The sequence below is a fragment of the Anomalospiza imberbis genome, unplaced genomic scaffold, assembly GCF_031753505.1.
Source record: "Anomalospiza imberbis isolate Cuckoo-Finch-1a 21T00152 unplaced genomic scaffold, ASM3175350v1 scaffold_53, whole genome shotgun sequence".
NCBI lineage: Eukaryota > Metazoa > Chordata > Aves > Passeriformes > Viduidae > Anomalospiza > Anomalospiza imberbis.
Genome location: NW_027100141.1, coordinates 365,906 through 384,194, shown reverse-complemented (window position 1 = coordinate 384,194; position 18,289 = coordinate 365,906). Strand labels below are relative to the sequence as shown.

Here is an 18,289-nt window from a genome sequence, read left to right as displayed (position 1 = left end):
TCCCTGGACTGTTTTTTTTTCTTTCCCTTTCCTGAATACCATTTGAACCTGCTCAGGACTGGGACATGGGAGACACCAAGACACACTGAGAGCCAGCATTTTGTGACGTGCAGCAGCCACCCCTAGTGCCGGAGACCGATAACTGGGCAACCACTCCCAGCAGAGACTTTCTGAATTTGTCACCTCTTCAGAGCGTAGAAAGAGTTTTTGTCATCTGGTGTTGTTCATTTTTTGTGCTGGGGAGTGCTTTGCCTGCTCAATAAACAGGTTGTTTCCACTACTCTCTGAGGAAATTCTTCCTGAGCCAGGTGAGCTCAGGTGAGGCTGTGTGGGTTTGCTTTCTGGGGGCTCCTTCTGAAGGTTTTCTCCCAAATTTGCCCAAAACCAGGACACATTACTGCATCAGCAGGCTGTTCTTCGGTGAGATGCAGCAGGGCCCTGTTCAGCCTGTGCTCAGCAAACTGACTGGCCATGAGCCACAGGTGGATGTACCTCACCATGGCAGGCACCTGGAGAAGGCACGGGGAGACTTGGAAAGCTGCCAGAGGGAGGAATGTCCCCAGCTTCCCCAGAGAAGTGCTTCCCTTGCCACCACACTGCCATGGCCTCAAAGGCTTCCAGTGACCAGTAGGCATGGCTTGGGAGGCCAAGCAATTCCTGGGAGGATCAAACCCTGGCCACAGGCTGCTTACTTGCTTTGGATTGGAAAACCCCTCCTCTACGAGCATATCCAGCAGGGCAGCACAGGTCTTGGTTTTGGAGATGTGTGAATATGCTCTGAGCCCTGTGCCCATGGTGCTGGTCTCTTCCTCCCGAATCCTCTTGATGAATTTGCAAACCAGCTGTAGGAGAAAGGCAGGAAGCCAGGGATGTTCCACGGAATGCTCCAAGCACGGTGCTCGGCTGAGCGGTGACAGCAGGCCCAGCCCAGCTGGGGATGGCTGCAGGTACCTGCGCTGTTCTGCGGAAGAGGCCACGGGCGGGGTCCTGCTCTTGTGTGCGCTGCATGGCTGCACCTGGAGAAGAGCGAGCACAGCCTGAGCTGAGGGGTTGCGGGAGAGGCCGGAGAACACAGCCCAGCCCTGCGCTCCCCAGGCAGGGACAGCCCTGGGATGCCCCAGGGGATGGAGCACGGCTGTGGGGTGTCTGCCCTGGCCCCTATTCCATCCTGTCCATGGGCAAGTGCCCAGGGGATGGGATGGGATGGGATGGGATGGGATGGGATGGGATGGGATGGGATGGGATGGGGCCAAGCTGGCTGCAGGCACCAGCCCTGCAGCCCAGCTCTGGCACTCACCCTTCTGCAGTGGCTGGAACTGCACCACCTCTTCAGGCTGCTGTGCTGGGACAGTCCCAGGGCCTTCTTTCTCCTCCTTCCCCCAGGCCAGCTTGGGCACGCTCGCAGGCCTGTGCTCTACGTCACTGCCTGGATTCATGGCTGCTTGCAGGAGAAGGTGGCTTGGAAAAGGTCCGAGTCAGCAAGTGCTGCAGAGTGAAGTCTTGGCAAGGCTACAGGACAGCAAGTCCTGCACTCTGGTCTTGGGGGCTCCAGCCACAAGGACAGGAGACTCCTTGTCAAGGACCGTGCTAAGCAAATGCCACGGTCTGCCCTGGAGGGCACCTGCAGAAGAGAAGCCTCGGGAAGGCCAGAGGTCACCAAGCCCTCTGGTCTGGCCACGAGGTCAGCTGCAGGAGTAATGCCTCGGGAAAGCTCCGGATCAGACACGAACGAGTGCGCTGTGTGGGGGCTCCTCATGGCACCGCTCTGTCCCGTCCTGTCCCGTCGCGTGCTCCGAGCACTGTGGCATGGTCTTGTCACCGCCAGCTCCTATGTCACCCCGTGTCACAAAGGGCCCTTGGACACGCTGTCCCGTTCCATGCCACGGTGACCGTGCTGCACCGTGTCACAAAGGGCCCCTGCACACACTGCCCCCTGCCCTGGGGCCGCCCCCAGCCCACCCAAAGTGGCTCAGGTTGGAAGGAATCCCTCACCCCAAGTGTCTAAGACAGCCCAACAGGATCTTTAGGAACGGCTCAAACCCTCAGCAAACGCTGCCCTGCTTGCGGGCTCAGAGCAGCAGGAGCCCCTGCAGCTGCTGACACAGCCATGGCGGGAAGGGCACGGGGCCTTCACAGAAGCTGGCACGGCCTCCTCGGGACACGTCCCATGTGGTGGCCATCCTAAGCACAGCTGTGTGACACAGACGAGGAACGTGTGGGCCAGGGCACGAATGCTGCTCTGACCCCTGGGGCCCGGGAAGCACTGACATCAGCAGGTGTGGCACAGTCCCCACCAAAGCAGAGTTCCCCCAAGCCCTGGCAGCACCGGTGCCCATCTCCTGCCCCAGAAACCTGCGTCCCGAAAGGGCTTCTCTGCCAGAGGGCAGCCAAAGTCTGTGTGCACTGGGGGCTGTGCTCCGTCCTGCAGGGGCTGTTGGCAGGAGCACCTGGAGCAACTGCTGGCAACACTTGGTCTCTGTCAGAAGCTCTTACTCCGTGCTGAAATGATTTTCTCATTGAAGTCATTTCTTTCAGTGAAATAGAGATTTTTGTAGTTCACTTGAATTAACAAAATAAATTAAAACATTTAAATTTTAGTTTGTAGAATTATGTGTTGAATTTTAACCTTTTACTTGAGAAACCTCTGCTGTGGTACAAAGGGCATAAGAAAATGCAAATCTCTGAAGCTTCTTGCATAAAGGACAATGCCAGAAAAGACCAGGAGATGCAAAGAACCCAGATAACGGGGCTCCTCTGTCTCTAAGCTTATCAAGACTGACAGACCTACTCAGATAGGCACGAAAGGACCAAAAGCGCATGCACAGAGGAGAAAAGTTCAAGAGTTCAAATAGGAGGAAGACCACAATCTTCAGCCTCAGAGACCACCAGAGACCACCCGCGTGACCACCATAGCAAACCACGCATGCCCAGAAGGGCGTGGACCTATTTAGCATGAGAGGCAAGGACAGGCGGGTTGAATATGCATGCTAAAGTTGTGCAATGTATTGCATATGGAACACTTTTGTGAATAAAGTTGTGGGTCAGACTGAGTCTTGGGGCACAAGTTTTTGGAGAACTATCTCGCTTGCGCTGGGCGCTGGCATACATACCCACTTCATAACTACATCAAGTTGTGGAGTCTATTTATTTATTCTGCAAATCGCTTCATCAGCACAAAAACACCTTAGCTGCGAGGGCACAGAAGAATCTGAAATTTTAGAATCTTCTCATCAGGAAAGCTTTACTTCCCATTGCTCAACTCAAGTAGTTTCAAAAAGTTACAAACTTCCCAAATTAATTTGAATAACCTGAGAAGGTGAAGAGTTGGAATTTTGCTTCCCATCTCAATGCAGCAACTCATTTGCCTTAATGTCATCCACTGAGAGTCACTTTACAGAACAGAGCACTACACAGAGGCAAAAAAAGGGCCATTCTTTGGTTTACAAACGGTTTTCCATGAAGGAATGATAATATCCTTATTCTCTTAAGGAATAAAAGCTCTCAAGAAATGAGAGTCCACTCAGTGGTACAATAGTAGCCCAAAGAAATGAGTAGATGGCAAAAGGGCGAATCCTCCCCCTGGTACAGAGATCTGAGTGGCCAGTAAAGTACAGCTCTGCCCTCTTGTTCCCTGCAGGACAATCAGGACCATGAAGAGGAAAAGTCACAGATATTCCTTCTGGCCTCCCTAACCAAAGCTGTGCCAAAGCACAGATGCTGCCTTCAAACTGACTCAAATTCCAGCCTAGACCTCTCACCTTCCAGACAACTCCTTCTCCAGCACCCCACCAGCACCAAGCCCCCCAAACTCCCGCACAGAAGCCCTCAACACTCTGCCAGGAGCCCCAGCTGTCCCCGTCCCTCCGCAGAGCTTTCCCACCCTCCAGCAGACGCCCTGGTTCCCTGCAGGTGCCGTGGGATGGCACTCAGGAGGATCTGCTCCAAGGCCTTCCCCTGGAGCACGCTCAGGCTGCCAGGCCTATGGATCCTGGATCATCCTTCCCACCGAGCCTTCCTGTGCACGGCTGCTCCATTTGCACCTTTGCGCTCAGCTCGGACTTCTCCACTTCACCAGGAGTGCTGGGAAAGGATGGAGAGCAGCCTGGCAAGCTCTTTCTGCATCTCCCTCTTTACCCTCGGGGAGGGAGAACATTCCACAGGAAAGCAACTGGTGCCACAAGGAGCGGGTGGCCTCAGGCACCTTTGGGGATGGAACAAGGCCTTTGTTTGACATAAGTGAGCACAAGCAATTCACATGAGTAAACAAGTAATTAGCACAGACATGCCTAAGTACTTAGCACCAGTTAGCATAACAAAAACCTGGCAGGCCTAACTTGACATGAGAGTGACCTGACAAAAAGCTTTAGACACAGTCTACCAGAAGAACTAAGGGCAAGTGTGGAATCAGCCCTGTGCAGGGAAGCCCTGAGGAAGACTTTGTGCTGCTTTGGGGCATGGAGACCGCCCCTGGCCAGGGCCTGGACATCAGCTTCAAGTATGGGAATCTGACACAATGTATTTCTAACCTCCTGCCTATGGAATCACCTCAGCAGTGTGAAGATGGATGGTGATTTTGATACAACTCCTACATCAACCCACTGAAATTTATATGTGGCAGAGAAACACTTTAGTGGGGTGCTGACCCCTGCCCTCCTGCCAGGTCAATAAAAGGGCTTTTGGCTGACAATGCATTTGTCTGCCGATTTGTTTGAATGAGGGAGACCCCTCAGGACTGCTGTATCCTGAGGGAACACCGTTGGCCTTGGCCTGCAGGCACCTGCACAAGCTTAAAATCAGCTGCCTCAGCTTCCAGGACCTCTCTTGGCCAGCATCCTGACGTGGATGCAGGACTGCTGTGAGGCACTGCTGGGACCCAGCGGGACAGGACCGGCTGTCTCGTGTCCACGTAGCACCCCTCACACAGCCAGGGCCATCCCGAAACCAGACAAACACTCACGTGTCAGCACAGGGGAGCATGGAGCACTGGGCTCCTCTCAGGGCATCTCAAAGTTCGAGAATCCACCACAGCACTGTTAAATTTTTGGGTGGACCAAGGACTTTGAGTATCAAAAGGGAAACTCCAATTTGTAGGGAGGGAAGTAAAATGCCTGGGACATGTGATTTGTCAAGGGAGCTGGCGGCTGAACCCTGAGAGAATTGCAGGGATAGCCTCACTCCCATGACCAAAAACTAAGAGGGAAGTCAGAAGGTTTTTAGGCCTGTTGGGATATTGCAGGCTATGGATTGAAGGATTCACACAGGCCATCAGGTTCTTGTATGAAAAGTTAGTAGAAGAAGAGATTAGGTGGGAAGATGACAAGCAAATTTTGAAGCTTTAAAGCAAAAATCAGTCAGTGCAACAGCACTGAGTCTTCCTGCCTTAGACAAACCCTTCTATCTGTTTGTGGATATAGAAAAAGGGGCAGCACATGGAGGGTTAGCCCAGGACCGGGGAGGATCCAGGAAACCAGTGGCCTATTTATCAAAACTGCAAGACCCTGTCAGCTGAGGACGGCCAACCTGCATTCAGGTGGTGGCAGCGAGCGCCCCACTTGTAAAAGAAAGCAAAAAATTAACCTTTGGGGGAAAATTGAAAATATATACTCACTCAGTAAAGAGTATCCTCGGCTAGAAGGCTGAGAAATGGTTCACTGATTCCCAAGTACTAAAATATGAAGCCATCTTAATAGATAATGGTTTAGAGCTAGTCGTGAGTAACCAACTCAACCCTGCCCAGTTTTAGATGGAAAACCAGGTGAGGAATTATTATATAATTGCCTAGAAGTTATAAACTATCAAACTAAAGTAAGAGAGGACAGATCAACCACTCCAAGGTGGAAAACGATTGTACATCGATGGATTTTCACGGGTAATCCAGGGCACAGGGTATTGGGGTGGGCTATAGCAGATGAAGAGTTAGTGGCCCTAGAAAAAGGAAAGTTACCTTCCAACTGGTCAGCCCAAGCATGTGAGTTGTATGCCCTAAAGTGAGCTCTGGAAATATTCACACAGAAAAGAGAAACAATATATACAGACTCAAAATATGCTTTTGGAGTAGTGCATACCTTTGGAAAAAAATTTGGGAAGAGAGTGGGCTATTAAATTCAAGGGGAAAGGAACTAAAAACTTGTTTTAGAAGTGTTAGAGACCTTACAATTACCAGAAGAAGTGGCAGCAGTATATGTTAAAGGACATAAAAAATGAGTGACTCAAGAAGCACGAGGGAGCCATTTACAGATTTAGATGCTAAAAATTCAGCTGAATCAGGGACAGGAAAATTAATGATAGCATTAACCCCCATTAGAGAAATGCAAGAAGTCCCCGTATTCGGTAGGAAAGAAGAGAAAGAATTCCTTAAAACAGGAGCCAAGAAAGAAAACAAAGGGAAGTGGAGATTAGCAGATGGGAGGCAAATGTTGAATAAACCCCTTGCCAGGAAAATGCTCGAAGGCATACATGGAACAACACACTGGGGTACACAAGAGCTAAGTGATCAATTTCTAAGGGACTGGGGCTGCATAGGAATTTTTGGGATAGCTAAACAGGTAATTGAAAGGTGTGTGATATGCCAACCAATAAATGAGAAGGTCATGAGGAAAACACCAGGGGAGGGCGAGAACTAGCCTTACAGCCCTTTCAAAACATCCAAGTAGACTTTACCGAGCTTCCCCAGGTACAACGGTGGAAGTTTTTACTTGTGATAGTAGGTGACCTGACTCATTGGGTAGAGGCGGTACCCACGGTTAAAGCCAATGCCAGTGTTGTGAGTAAAACACTTCTAGAATCAATCATTCCCCAATATGGGATGGTGAACAGGATTGATTCAGACCAAGTGTAAGGCCGTCTGAAGCCCCCACTTGTCGCCCTGATTTCTTAGGATTTTCTAAAGCCTTCTGAATTTACATTCTTGTAGAGAACTTTCTCACGCCACTTTCTGTAAACAACCTCTTGTTTTGCATTCTTTCTTAGAGGCGGAGAAATTTGATAGACTGGTAGTTTGTCCAGTGTCGTTGGAGAGGTGGCACGTTCACCTTCCAATCCACTTGCACCTTTTGAGAACTATAAATGATTGGAGTCAGAAAAAATAAATTCGTCTCTTCATGGTGACCAAAGCTGTGGTGCGTCGTTTTTCCTTGTGTCCTCTGGTGACACCCACTTTTGCCTACCGATTGCCACGAGGAGAAACCCCTTCCCCCCCTACAGTTCCGGCTTGGAGAGAGCAGCAGTGCAGGTGCAGTTGCTGCACCATTACGTTAGCTGTTCCGAACAAGGCCTGGCAAGAACTTGGCAAGGAATTGGCAAGGACTTGGCAAGGAATCGGCGAGGACATGGCATGAACCCCGCAAGGAACGGCCTACTGCATATTTGCCCACTCTCCTTTTGAAGCTGAATGAACTTTTGGGGTGACCCTAGTGGTCTCTCACTGAAGACCTCTCATCTGCCCCGTTACCACTGTGACAGACGGACAGAGATGGAAAACACATCTCCCAAGGACTGAGACTGAGAACCCTACCACAGGGAGGGGGAAAACCACTAATGACACGACCTGTTCTTCTTCAGTAATTTCAGTGGACTTATTCTTCATTGTGTTTGTCCTGCTTTGGTGGTTTCAGTGGACTCACCTATTCCCCTGCAGCAATCACAATAGACTCTCATTGTCCTGCATATTCCCCACTTTTTTCCTCCGTGGAGTATAACTGGACCCCTGAGTTGACCAGAATTTTGAAGACTTCCCCGACACAACCAGACGGATCCCCATCGTCCGGACCAGTGAGGATCTCGCCTGTGTTGGTAGCTATTCCCATCCCCCTCTTTTCTCTCTCTCTCTCTCTCTACTTTTATCTCCTTTCTGATCCCCACTATCGCATTTACTGCTTTGGCCCCTAATAAAGGTGCATTTGTTGGGATTAACTGATAGTCCCTTGTTGTTTGCCTTTTTGCACTTTTGGGATCAGTGAAAAGAACCATCACGACACCCCGCACAAGCGGATCGTGACAACAAGGAGCTCATTTCACCTCTAAAATATTACAAAAAGTTGTGCAAACCCTGGGAGTAAATGGGAATTACACACTCCATGGCATCCACAGAGTTCTGGTCACACAGAGAGGATGAATCAAACTCTTGAAAGAGCTCTAGATAAGCTGATGATTGAAACCCAAATGTCATGGATGAAATGTCTCCCTTTGTCCTTATGAAGACTTACAACTCATCCCAAGTCAGATCTGGGGGTGTCACCCTATGAAATGACGTTTGGGTTACCCTTTTTGACCTCACCCCAGAGGGTTGCCACCTATGAGGAAGGGGAAGCCAATGCCAAGAAATATGTTATGTCTATAGCAGAAACCTTCGAAGGGCTAAGACATAAAGGGGCAATTCCTCAAACTACGACCTCAGTTTCAGAATCCATAATATTAATCCCGGGGATTGGGGAATGATCAAGTCATGGAGAGATCAGCCTTTAACTCCTCAATGGGAAGGTCCCTTTCAGGTACTGCTCACCACCGAATCAGCCGTGTGAACTGCAGAGTGGGGATGGACTTATGCCAACAGAGTTAAAGGCCCAGCAGGAAAAACACAAAGAATCGACTACATATAACATCCAGACCAGGTGAAACAAGATTGAATCTCAAGCAGAGACTGAAAGACAACCAGAAAAACACCAAGACGCCCAAAGTCAAGCTTCCACCAACCAGTTTGAGAACTGTCTTCCTGTTTTAATGGGTGAGAATTACCAGCACCTGTTGAGGGGAAGTACACAAGGGACCGTAAGAGGTAATGGGACAGCTTCTTTAAGAAAATAAGACAAAGGAAAGAGGGCAAGACCCCTTTGTTCGCTACCAAGAAGACTCCATAGCCCTGCTGTGGGTAGCAACCCCGTAAGCATGGTAATGTAGGGACAAAAGGCCATATTGGACCACTGTCATTCCCCAGCTGTCTTTGAATACAACAGGGACTGGAGGGCGAGACCGAGGTGGCCTCTGGACCCCTAAGATACACTGACTATGGGTAGCAACCACATAGGCATGATAGATGGGAGTCAAAGCCATTCTGGACCTCTGATAGGCCCTTTTGTCCATTCCAAATAAGTGTGTCTAAGGAAAACCTGAGATTTTCCTCCTGTTCCCACTGTCCTTGCCCACATCAACAGATGCTAGTATGACTCATTCAAGAGAGAGAGAAATTTTTTTACTTAATTTTTCCAGCAAAATGACTTGTAAAAACAGAAAACAGGGGGTTGTTACAGATGGGTAATCCTATGGTTGTCTCTCACAATTAAGGGGTGAGTATTAAGTAGATGTTAATAGAAGTTGTGTAGGTGTATAGTTATCTTTCCCTTCCCCTTTGCATTGTTATCGTGGGATGCCCTCAGTAGTCAGGGCATTTGGGAGGGTCAGCTTGTTGCTATGGCAGTGCCTGAGCTCCAATCAAGCTGTAAGAAAGTGATCTCCACCACTGGACAGCGAAGGAGGAGTGGATTGACAAGACTTTGGGAGGGGCTGGAGGTATAAAAGACAGAACATCCATTTTGTAGATGAGCACATGGTGACTGAATCCTTTGCTCCTGGTGCTGTATTCTTTACTTTATTCACTCGTCTGTTGTATTTTGACAAGGTCTTAATAAAACTATTTAAATTATTGAAAGTGAAAATTGTTTCTCACATGGGGTTGGGGAATGTGGGGCAAGGTTGTCCACACTGGGTCAGACCTCAAGGTAAAACTTCTCTGACCTGGCCAGCCCTCCTTAGGAGTGGCCCTACATCAATATCAATCACAGAATGCTGCAATCACCTCTTCTCTAAAGAGAACAGTAATAAAGACACGCTTTAAAATGGGAATACATATTTCTTAGAAGCTCTTTGAAATGTTTCTCCATAACTGTAAAAGGAAACCTTCTTAATGAACTGCATTAGAGCAGAGGGAAATCAACACACAGCCATGGCTTCTCAGGACTTGCTTGATCCTAATGAGCCCCGTGGTGCATTTGGAGCTGAGCCCTTGAAACTCAGGGCCTCAGAGGAGATTGCACAAACCTTTGCAGGAGTCAAAGTAAGAAGAAAACCACAAAATGTCTCAAAGAATTAATGGGTGCCACTGAGGTCCATCCCCAACACAGGTTCCTCATGGACTCCTTGGAGGAGAGAACTGGAGGCCAGGATGGCACAAAAACCTCTCAGAGACTCAGTGTGGAAAGGAAAATCCAAAGTACCTTAAACTCCTGGAGTATCTCAAAGCATCAAGGAGCCCCACTGAGTGTCAGTACAAAGCTCTCAAGGGACTCATTAAAACAGATAATTTCAGGCTGTGACTGCACAATCTTTCTCACAGAATCTGTATCAAAAGGGAAACACCAAGTACCTTAAAAGAACTGAAGCACCTTGAAGCATTCATGAGACCCACTGAGTGTTGTTCCTGACAAAGCCTCTCCAGGGACTAATTACAGCAGATAATTGGAGGCCATGACTGCACAAAGCTCTCAGAGACTCCAAGGCAAAAGCCAAAGCCAAAGTGCTTTGAAAAACCTGCAGTCCCTGGGAGCATGAAGGAGCCCCCAGGGCCATTCCTGAGCAAGGCTCCCCAGGGACTCCTTCCAGCAGATCCTTGAGGCCACTGGGATGTGGGCTAGGGGGGGATGCTGAGGGCAGGACAAGGGGCTGACAGTGCCCAGCCTGGCTGGGGCTGTGCCAGGAGGCCCCAGTGCCTCAGGACAAGGTGTCTCCTGACAGCCCTTGGTGGCACAGACCCTGTTGTGCCCCAGGGCACCAAGACTTGGCTTCTCTTTGTCCCCACCTGTCATCAGTGCCTCCAGTTCTCTGCTCTGCCTGGGGCCTGGGGACACTTTCTCAGTCGTGTCCCTCAGTGGGACCCATTAAAAGTCAAAGAAACTTTGGAGTTGGATTCTGACTTGGAGCTCTGGAGAGGTTTCTGCAGCTCCCTCTCAGGGCCTGATGTTCAGGGCCTGAGCACAAAGCCCCAGAGGGTCATTAAAGTCCTTGTGCTGTGTCTGTGCTGCTGAGCTGGGCCGGGCTCCTGGCACAGAGGGTGATCCTGGTAAGCAAGGAGAGCTTCAAAAGCACATTTCTCTGGATGAGCAGCTCTTCTCCCAGCCCAGCAGGGCTGGGGCACTGCCTGCAGCCAGCCCGGGCACAGCACAGAGGCACAGAGAGCTTCCATCAGTCAGGGCTGGGAAGGTGCTGAGAAGTGCCTGGGGCAGAATCCCTGGCAGCCCTTGGCACAGGAACCTCTGGCTGCAGGACAATGCAGCTGCAGCTCCTGGAGTGATCTCCTACAGCTGGAACATCCCAATGCCCACAGACCCTGTGAGTACAACTCTGAGTATTTCTGGTGCAGTGCAGGTGGAATGCTCATGAAGCTCTGATATGCTGAGGAGTTCTGATCTGTCATAGAATGTTTGCAAAACAAGGATTTTGATTAAAATGAGGAGATTTCCTAAGACTTTGTATTCTGTTTCCTACTATTGGAGAATGGCAGGGATGGAGGGATAAATATTAAAGGATGTTTATGAATTATTGATAAGAATTTTGACAAGTGCCTGAGACATCCAAACTGTTACTTTTAGTGATCAATAGGGTCACAGTAGATCCCTAATGTGCCTTCAGCCACTCTGTCCATGGACAGCACCAGCATCACCTCTGCTGGAGCCATCAGGCTCAGTCTGAGCTGTCCTTGCTCCAAGCTGCAAACAGAACCTGCCCCCAGCCAGTGCCCTGCAAACAGGCAGGGTTCTGTCAGGCCAAGGAGAGTGCACAGAGATTTGGGGTCTGTGAGTGCTGGCAGGGAGAGATCAGGCACAGGGAAACACCTGCAGGAGGAAAATCCCCAGGAAGCAGAGAGAAGATCAGGGAAGGAGAGAAAACAAAACCAAAAGTGCTGTGGCAGGGAGAGTTTAGAGATGTCCAGAGGATCCCCTCCAGTGCAGCCCCTCCCTCTGAACAAGCCCCCTCCCTCCTGTCCCCCCAGCCCAGCCTCTGCCCTCAGGGCTGGGGCTCCAAGGCGTGCAGCCCCTCCTGTGCAGGCAGAGCTGCAGCAGAGCCGTGGGGCAGCTCTGCAGCCCCGGGCCCAGTTCCCTCTGCAGAGCACAGGGCTGGGAGCAGCTGCCCGGCACTGGGGGCTCTGGGAGGGGGCACAGCTGGATCAGGGTGACACAGCTGTCCCCAGTGCCCGGCTCTGGGCAATGCTGTCAGTGCAGCCAGGGAAGGAGCTGCATCTCCCTGCATCCAGTGGCATCAGAAGGACACTTGGAAGTCTCCCTGAGATTTCAGTCCAAGCTGGGAGCTTCAATCCGGGATGCAAACCTATCCCAGAGTATCTCTGAGTTATAAGATTGATGGGGAATGGCAGAGGTGTTCTGACACTGAAAATGCTGCTGGGTTGGTGAAATGAGCAACGTGAGACCTTGGCTACAAATATGGAGCTGGGCTGGGGTGGATCCATCTGTCTCAGTAGCAACATAGCGTTTTTAAAGGAAACATGAGAGTGTGAACATCCTTCATTTGAAAAAGTGAAAGCCCAGAGAAACTCCAAAGAGAATGAAGTGACAGACCATCTCCCTTCAGTCTCCACTCATAATCTTCCCTCAGAGAACTCTGTTCTACCAGAGGGAGGCAGGAATGTTGAGTGTTTCTGATATCCAAGAATAGCAGGAGAGACATGGTGGGAGCTTAAAATGAAAACCTCTAAACTCTTAAACACAGAAGAGTGTCCGTGTGTGTTACAGAGGAGGGTGTATGGGAAATGGCTTTGGTTTTGGTTTCAGGTATCTCCTCTAACTCTTCTCTGTCCTTTCTCCATGAACAGGTGCCCATGTGCAGCCACAGCCAATGTCCAACAGCAGCTCCATCAGCCACTTCCTCCTGCTGGCACTGGCAGACACGCGGCAGCTGCAGCTCCTGCACTTCTGCCTCTTCCTGGGCATCTCCCTGGCTGCCCTCCTGGGCAACGGCCTCATCATCAGCGCTGTAGCCTGCGGCCACCACCTGCACACGCCCATGTTCTTCTTCCTGCTCAACCTGGCCCTCAGCGACCTGGGCTCCATCTGCACCACTGTCCCCAAAGCCATGCACAATTCCCTCTGGGACACCAGCACCATCTCCTACACAGGATGTGCTGCACAGCTCTTTCTGATTTTCTTCTTCCTTGGAACAGAGCTTTCCCTCCTGACCGTCATGTGCTATGACCGCTACGTGTCCATCTGCAAACCCCTGCACTACGGGACCCTCCTGGGCAGCAGAGCTTGTGCCCACATGGCAGCAGCTGCCTGGGCCAGTGCCTTTCTCAATGCACTGCTGCACACGGCCAATACATTTTCCCTGCCCCTGTGCCATGGCAATGCCCTGGGCCAGTTCTTCTGTGAAATCCCACAGATCCTCAAGCTCTCCTGCTCCAAATCCTACCTTAGGGAACTTGGGCTCATTGTGGCTAGTATGTGTTTGGTGTTTGGCTGTTTTGTGTTCATTGTTTTCTCCTATGTGCAGATCTTCAGGGCTGTGCTGAGGATCCCCTCTGAGCAGGGACGGCAGAAAGCCTTTTCCACCTGCCTCCCTCATCTGGCCGTGGTCTCTCTGTTCCTCAGCACTGGAGCTATTTCCTACCTGAAGCCCCCTTCCATCTCCTCCCCATCCCTGGATCTGGCCCTGTCAGTTCTGTACTCAGTGGTGCCTCCAGCCCTGAACCCCCTCATCTACAGCCTGAGGAACCAGGGGCTCAAGGCTGCAGTGTGGAGACTGATGACTGGACAATTTCAGAAACATTAAACTGCTGGCCAATTTCTGCAAATCACTTGAAATAAAACTCATCCTTGATACTTCTTGTTGGTTTCATTTTGGAAATACTTTTTCTTTGTTTTCCTTTCTTAATTTGTCCACAAGGAAATGACATTGTTTTTTGCCCTTTCTCATTTTGTTTCTCTCCACCTTCCCTGTGGCTATAGACTGTGTCAATGAGGGGCTGCGCTCTTGGTGGCTTTAAAGGAACTCAAGGATCTCCCAGCAGAGTTTTCTGCAGAGATGCCCTTCTGTTGCCTTCTCTGGAGCTGCAGCAGCAATGTCTGTGTGCAGAGCTGGGGGCAGATCAGTGCTGGCACAGCAGCTGTGCCCAGCAGCAGCAGCACTTGGTGTTGCCAGTGCTGCTCCCGTGGCCCTGCCCCGCTGCCCTGGTGGCCCTGGTGTTGCTGCAGGGCCTGAGTGCTCTCGGGGCCGGGCACAGTCCTGGGGGTGGCAGTGCCGGGGCTGCAGCAGGGACAGCCCATGGGCACTGCTGGGGCAGCGCTGACGCCTCAGGCCAGGGCCTGGGGGCTCCAGGCTCCTTGCCCAGGCTCTCTCAAGGACACGGCCAGGCCAATGCTCAGCACAGAAAACCCCCGTGAGCAGCCCCAGGCTGGCCGTGGGCAGGCTGGGGGCACACAGCATGGCTGGTGCTCTGCAAGGGCCCTGGGGGAGACGGGAAGGAGCAGCAGAGCAGGGGCTGATCCATCCCCAGTGCGCTGGACAGCCCAGGGCAGCGTCCCAGAGCGTCCTGATGGAGCTGCCAACAACATCCCCCCTCTGCAGCCCTGGTCTCTCCCCCAGCTCACACAGGTGCCGCGTCCTTGCAGGCACAGCCACGGAGGCACTGGCTCAGGAGCCCCGTTTGCATTGCACACAGCAGGCGGGAGCACCCCCATGCTGCTGCTGTGGGGACATGAACCTGAGGGAGCACAAATGCCATCAGCCCCTGGGGCCAGGAAGGGCTGGGGGACGCCAGGGAAACCACTCAGCTTTGTCCTGGCCTCTGCAGCCAGCCAGAAAGTTTGTTCCCATCAGCTGGGAGTTTCCTGTCCCACTGCAGATGCTGCTGCTCAGAGCCAAGGCTGCCTGGCAACCACCCCCAAACTGCCCTGAGCATTTCCTTGGCTTCACCTTTGCTTTCTTTACTCTTCCTGCTACAAATTTTTTCTCATTGCCCACCCCTGTTCCCTCCCCTGCAAAGAGCCCATCCCTGTTTGCCCTTTCCTCTCTGGCCCCACTCCCCATTCCAGTTCCTGACTTGGCACCATGGGAACGGCCCCTGGGGAGCAGGATCATCCCACAAGTGCTGCAGGAATTGTCTGCAGGCTCCTGCAGTGCCTCGTGCTGCTCCCTTGCCAGAGGCACCCCAGGCCAGGGGGGCACATCTGGGCTGCTGTGTCTGGCTGTGGGGCTGCCTGTTCTGGGCAGTGAGGAGGGGCTGCAGAGGCTCTGCAGGACTGACAGGATGGGCTTTGGGGCTGTGAGGAGAAGCTGAGGAACCTGGGCTGCTGGAGCTTCTGAAGAGGAGGCCCAGGGCTCCTCCTGCAACTGCTCCCAGGGTGGTTTCAGAGAATCACAGAATCAGCAAGGCTGGAAAAGACCTTGGAGATCATCAAGTCCAGCCATTGCCCTGAAACCGCCTTGTCTCCCCTGAGCCTCCTCTTCTCCAGGATAAACAACCGCAGCTCCCTCAGCTGCTCCTCACAGGACTTGTGCTCCAGACCCCTCACCAGCCTTGTTGCCCTTCTCTGGACACGCTCCAGCCCCTCCAGGTCCTTCCTAAATTGGGGGGCACAGAACTGGACACAGCACTCGAGGTGCTGCCCAACCAGTGCTGAGCACAGGGGAAGAATCACTGCCCTGGTCCTGCTGGCCACACCGTTCCTGATCCAGGCCAGGAGCCATGGGCCTTCTGGGCCACCTGGGCACACGGATGGCTCATGTCCAGCCTGCTGTCCATCAGTCCCTGCAGGTCCCTTTCTGCCCGGCTGCTCTCCAGCCACTCTGTCCCCAGCCTGTAGCGCTGCAGGGGTTGTTGTGTCCAGAGTGCAGGACCCGGCACTTGGACTTCTTAAACCTCACCTTGTTGGATTTGGGCCCTGGATCCAGACTGTCCAGGGCCCTGTGCAGAGCCCTCCTACCCTCCAGCAGATCAACACTCCCTGCCAACTTGGTGTCACCACGGTTCCAATGAGGCCCCAGAGTGTCCCAATGGTCTCCATGATTCCATGAGGACTCCCAGTGTCACAATGTCCCTTTGCTTCCATGGGACCCCTTGGTGTCACAAAGTCCTTGGATCCTTAGGCCTGGCAGTGTCACCATGGATCCTTGGTTCCATGAGGTCTGGCAGGGCAGCAATGCTCTCCTTGGTCCCACGGTGTCACAATGGCCTCTTGGTCCCAAGGGACACTGTTGTGGTCTGGGGTGGTGGCGGGCACAACTTTCCCTGAGAGTGTTTTGTGCTAACGGGCAGGAGCCACGAGAGCCCCAGCACACACACACACACACACACACACACACACACGGAGCAGCTCGGCAGTGAAGACACGGGAGGGTCCGGGCATGGAGCTCCAGCGAGGGTTTGTGAGGGTCTGACGCTCAGCGGTCCAGGGGTTAAAGACAAAGACAAAGGAGGGTTTAGGGTATAAATGCAGGGAAAGAGGGGGTGGAGGAGAGCATCAGGGATCTGAGGGTTTAGGGGTGGTGCACAGGGAAAGGGACTGATAGGGAATGCCAGGGTGGATAGGCGGGGACATAAACCAAGGGGAAGACAGGGAAGGGAGAACTTGCTAGAACATGAACATATGAGGGTAAAAGGGGTAGGAAAGGCCAACGGGTCAATGGGGAGGACAGAACTGGGACAAATTAACACAGTGCTGTAGAGCACCTTGGGGGAATCTTCTGTCCTCACCCTGAGCTGTGAGGGATGCCCGGAGCCTAAGGTGCATTTCTCCAGGGGATTGCTGTTGCCCTCTCCCCAGTAAGCTCGCAGGCCTCCACAAACACACGCTGGAGATGTCTGGGGCCGTTCATCATTTCTCTGCTCTCCAGCACCGAGGCAATGGACTCTGGCACAGCTCTGAGCTCATGCCCGTGACAGCCACCCCTGGCAATGGGGCTCCATGGAGCTGCTCTCAGGAAACACCCCAAGAGTTGGGGAGTGCCCCAAAACTGCCTCAAGCATGTGAGATACCCCGGGATCTCTTCATGAATGTAGACTATTCAAAAACTCACTCAGTAATGGGCTCCCCCTATCTTAATCATCCCCAAACTTTGGCTGTCTCATTCCAGACTCCAGTCCACCTCCCCAGTCCCAACCCATCCCACCCATGCTGGACATCAAGATCCCCTTCCCAACCTGGATTTCCCCCATTTCACACTGCCCAAACCCCATCCCACCCATCCTGCCCCACCCAATGCCCATCTCACCCCTCCTGATTTGCATCCCACTTTGCCCACTCCCCTTCCAACCCAATTTCACCCTGAGAAGTAGTGGAATCCAGTAATTTTGGGGTAGGATTCAGTAGTTTTCAGTGGTATTGAGTGGTTTTGTGGTGACAGATCAATACTTCTTGTCATTTGGAGTGCAAAGAAATAAAGACCACTAAACCAAATTCCTCCAACCCCTCCCATATCCTTCCAGATGTCTCCCAGAATCCAAGATTCCCCAAAACACAAGTAAAATGTGAGGCTTTAGATGCCTTTGATGAATTTGTTGATTTTTACCCCAAATTTCTGTATTTTGAAGGGAGGAAGATAAAAGATAATTAGAGACAAAATAAAAGGAACACCAGCCACTTCCCTCTGTGTATCAGAGGAAATGTGGGTCACCAGGGCTCTGCCCAGCGTGGGTCCTGCAGTGGGGATGGAGCTGGAGCAGCGCACGAAGCTCTTCCCGCACTCGGGGCACTCGCAGGACGTCCCTTACCGGTGCCTCCGCTGGTGTCGGGTAAAGAACGAGCGGTCTGAGAAGCTCTTCCCACACTGGGGACACTCGTAGGGCCTCTCCCCGGTGTGGATGCGCCGGTGGGTGACAAGGGTGGAGTTGTGCTTGAAGCCCATCCCGCAGTGGGGGCAGTGGAACGGCCTCTCCTCGGTGTGAATCCGCTGATGCACAAGGAGATGGGAGCTGGTGTGGAACCTCTTCCCACACTGGGGGCACTCGTAGGGCCTCTCCCCAGTGTGGAACCTCTGGTGGACAATCAGGTCGGACCTGTGGCTGAAGCCCTTCCCACATTCCAAGCACTCGTAGGGCCGTTCCCCAGTGTGGATCCTGTGGTGGCAGATCAGGTTGAAACTCTTCCTGAAGCTCTTCCCACACTCCAAGCACTCGTAGGGCCTCTCCCTGTCATGAGGCTGCTCATGGACCACCAGCTCTGAGCTCTGGCTGGAGCTCTGTCCACCTGCCTGCCCCAGGGTGGGTCTTTCCTCCTCAGATCCCAGTGATCTGCGTTTGCAGCCCCTCCTCGTGTGGCATCTCTGGGGCTTTTCCTCCCCGTTGGGT

At 52.3% G+C, this 18,289-nt stretch overlaps 3 protein-coding genes across 5 annotated transcripts in view; 2 read left to right on the top strand and 1 right to left on the bottom strand.

Annotated features, from left to right (window-relative positions):
* Positions 1–18,289, top strand: part of LOC137467193 (zinc finger protein 850-like) — a 528,258-nt gene that overhangs the window by 397,589 nt on the left and 112,380 nt on the right. The gene's annotated exons all lie outside the window — the stretch shown is intronic.
* The window catches only part of LOC137467192 (zinc finger protein 271-like), a 443,780-nt gene that overhangs the window by 322,052 nt on the left and 103,439 nt on the right, over positions 1–18,289 (bottom strand). The window contains exon 2 of one of the 3 annotated variants that reach the window (XM_068178731.1): positions 17,769–18,188. In XM_068178731.1, the coding sequence (XP_068034832.1) occupies positions 17,769–18,188 (420 nt within the window). Of the gene's footprint in view, positions 1–17,576; positions 18,189–18,289 lie in introns of those variants that run through there. The other 2 variants (XM_068178732.1, XM_068178733.1) reach the window with 2 other exon arrangements.
* LOC137467198 (olfactory receptor 14J1-like) lies at positions 13,216–13,804 on the top strand (the record flags this gene model as incomplete). The annotated part of the gene is made up of 1 exon (XM_068178737.1): positions 13,216–13,804. A coding segment is annotated over one exon (558 nt), but the record flags the coding sequence as incomplete, so codon positions are not given.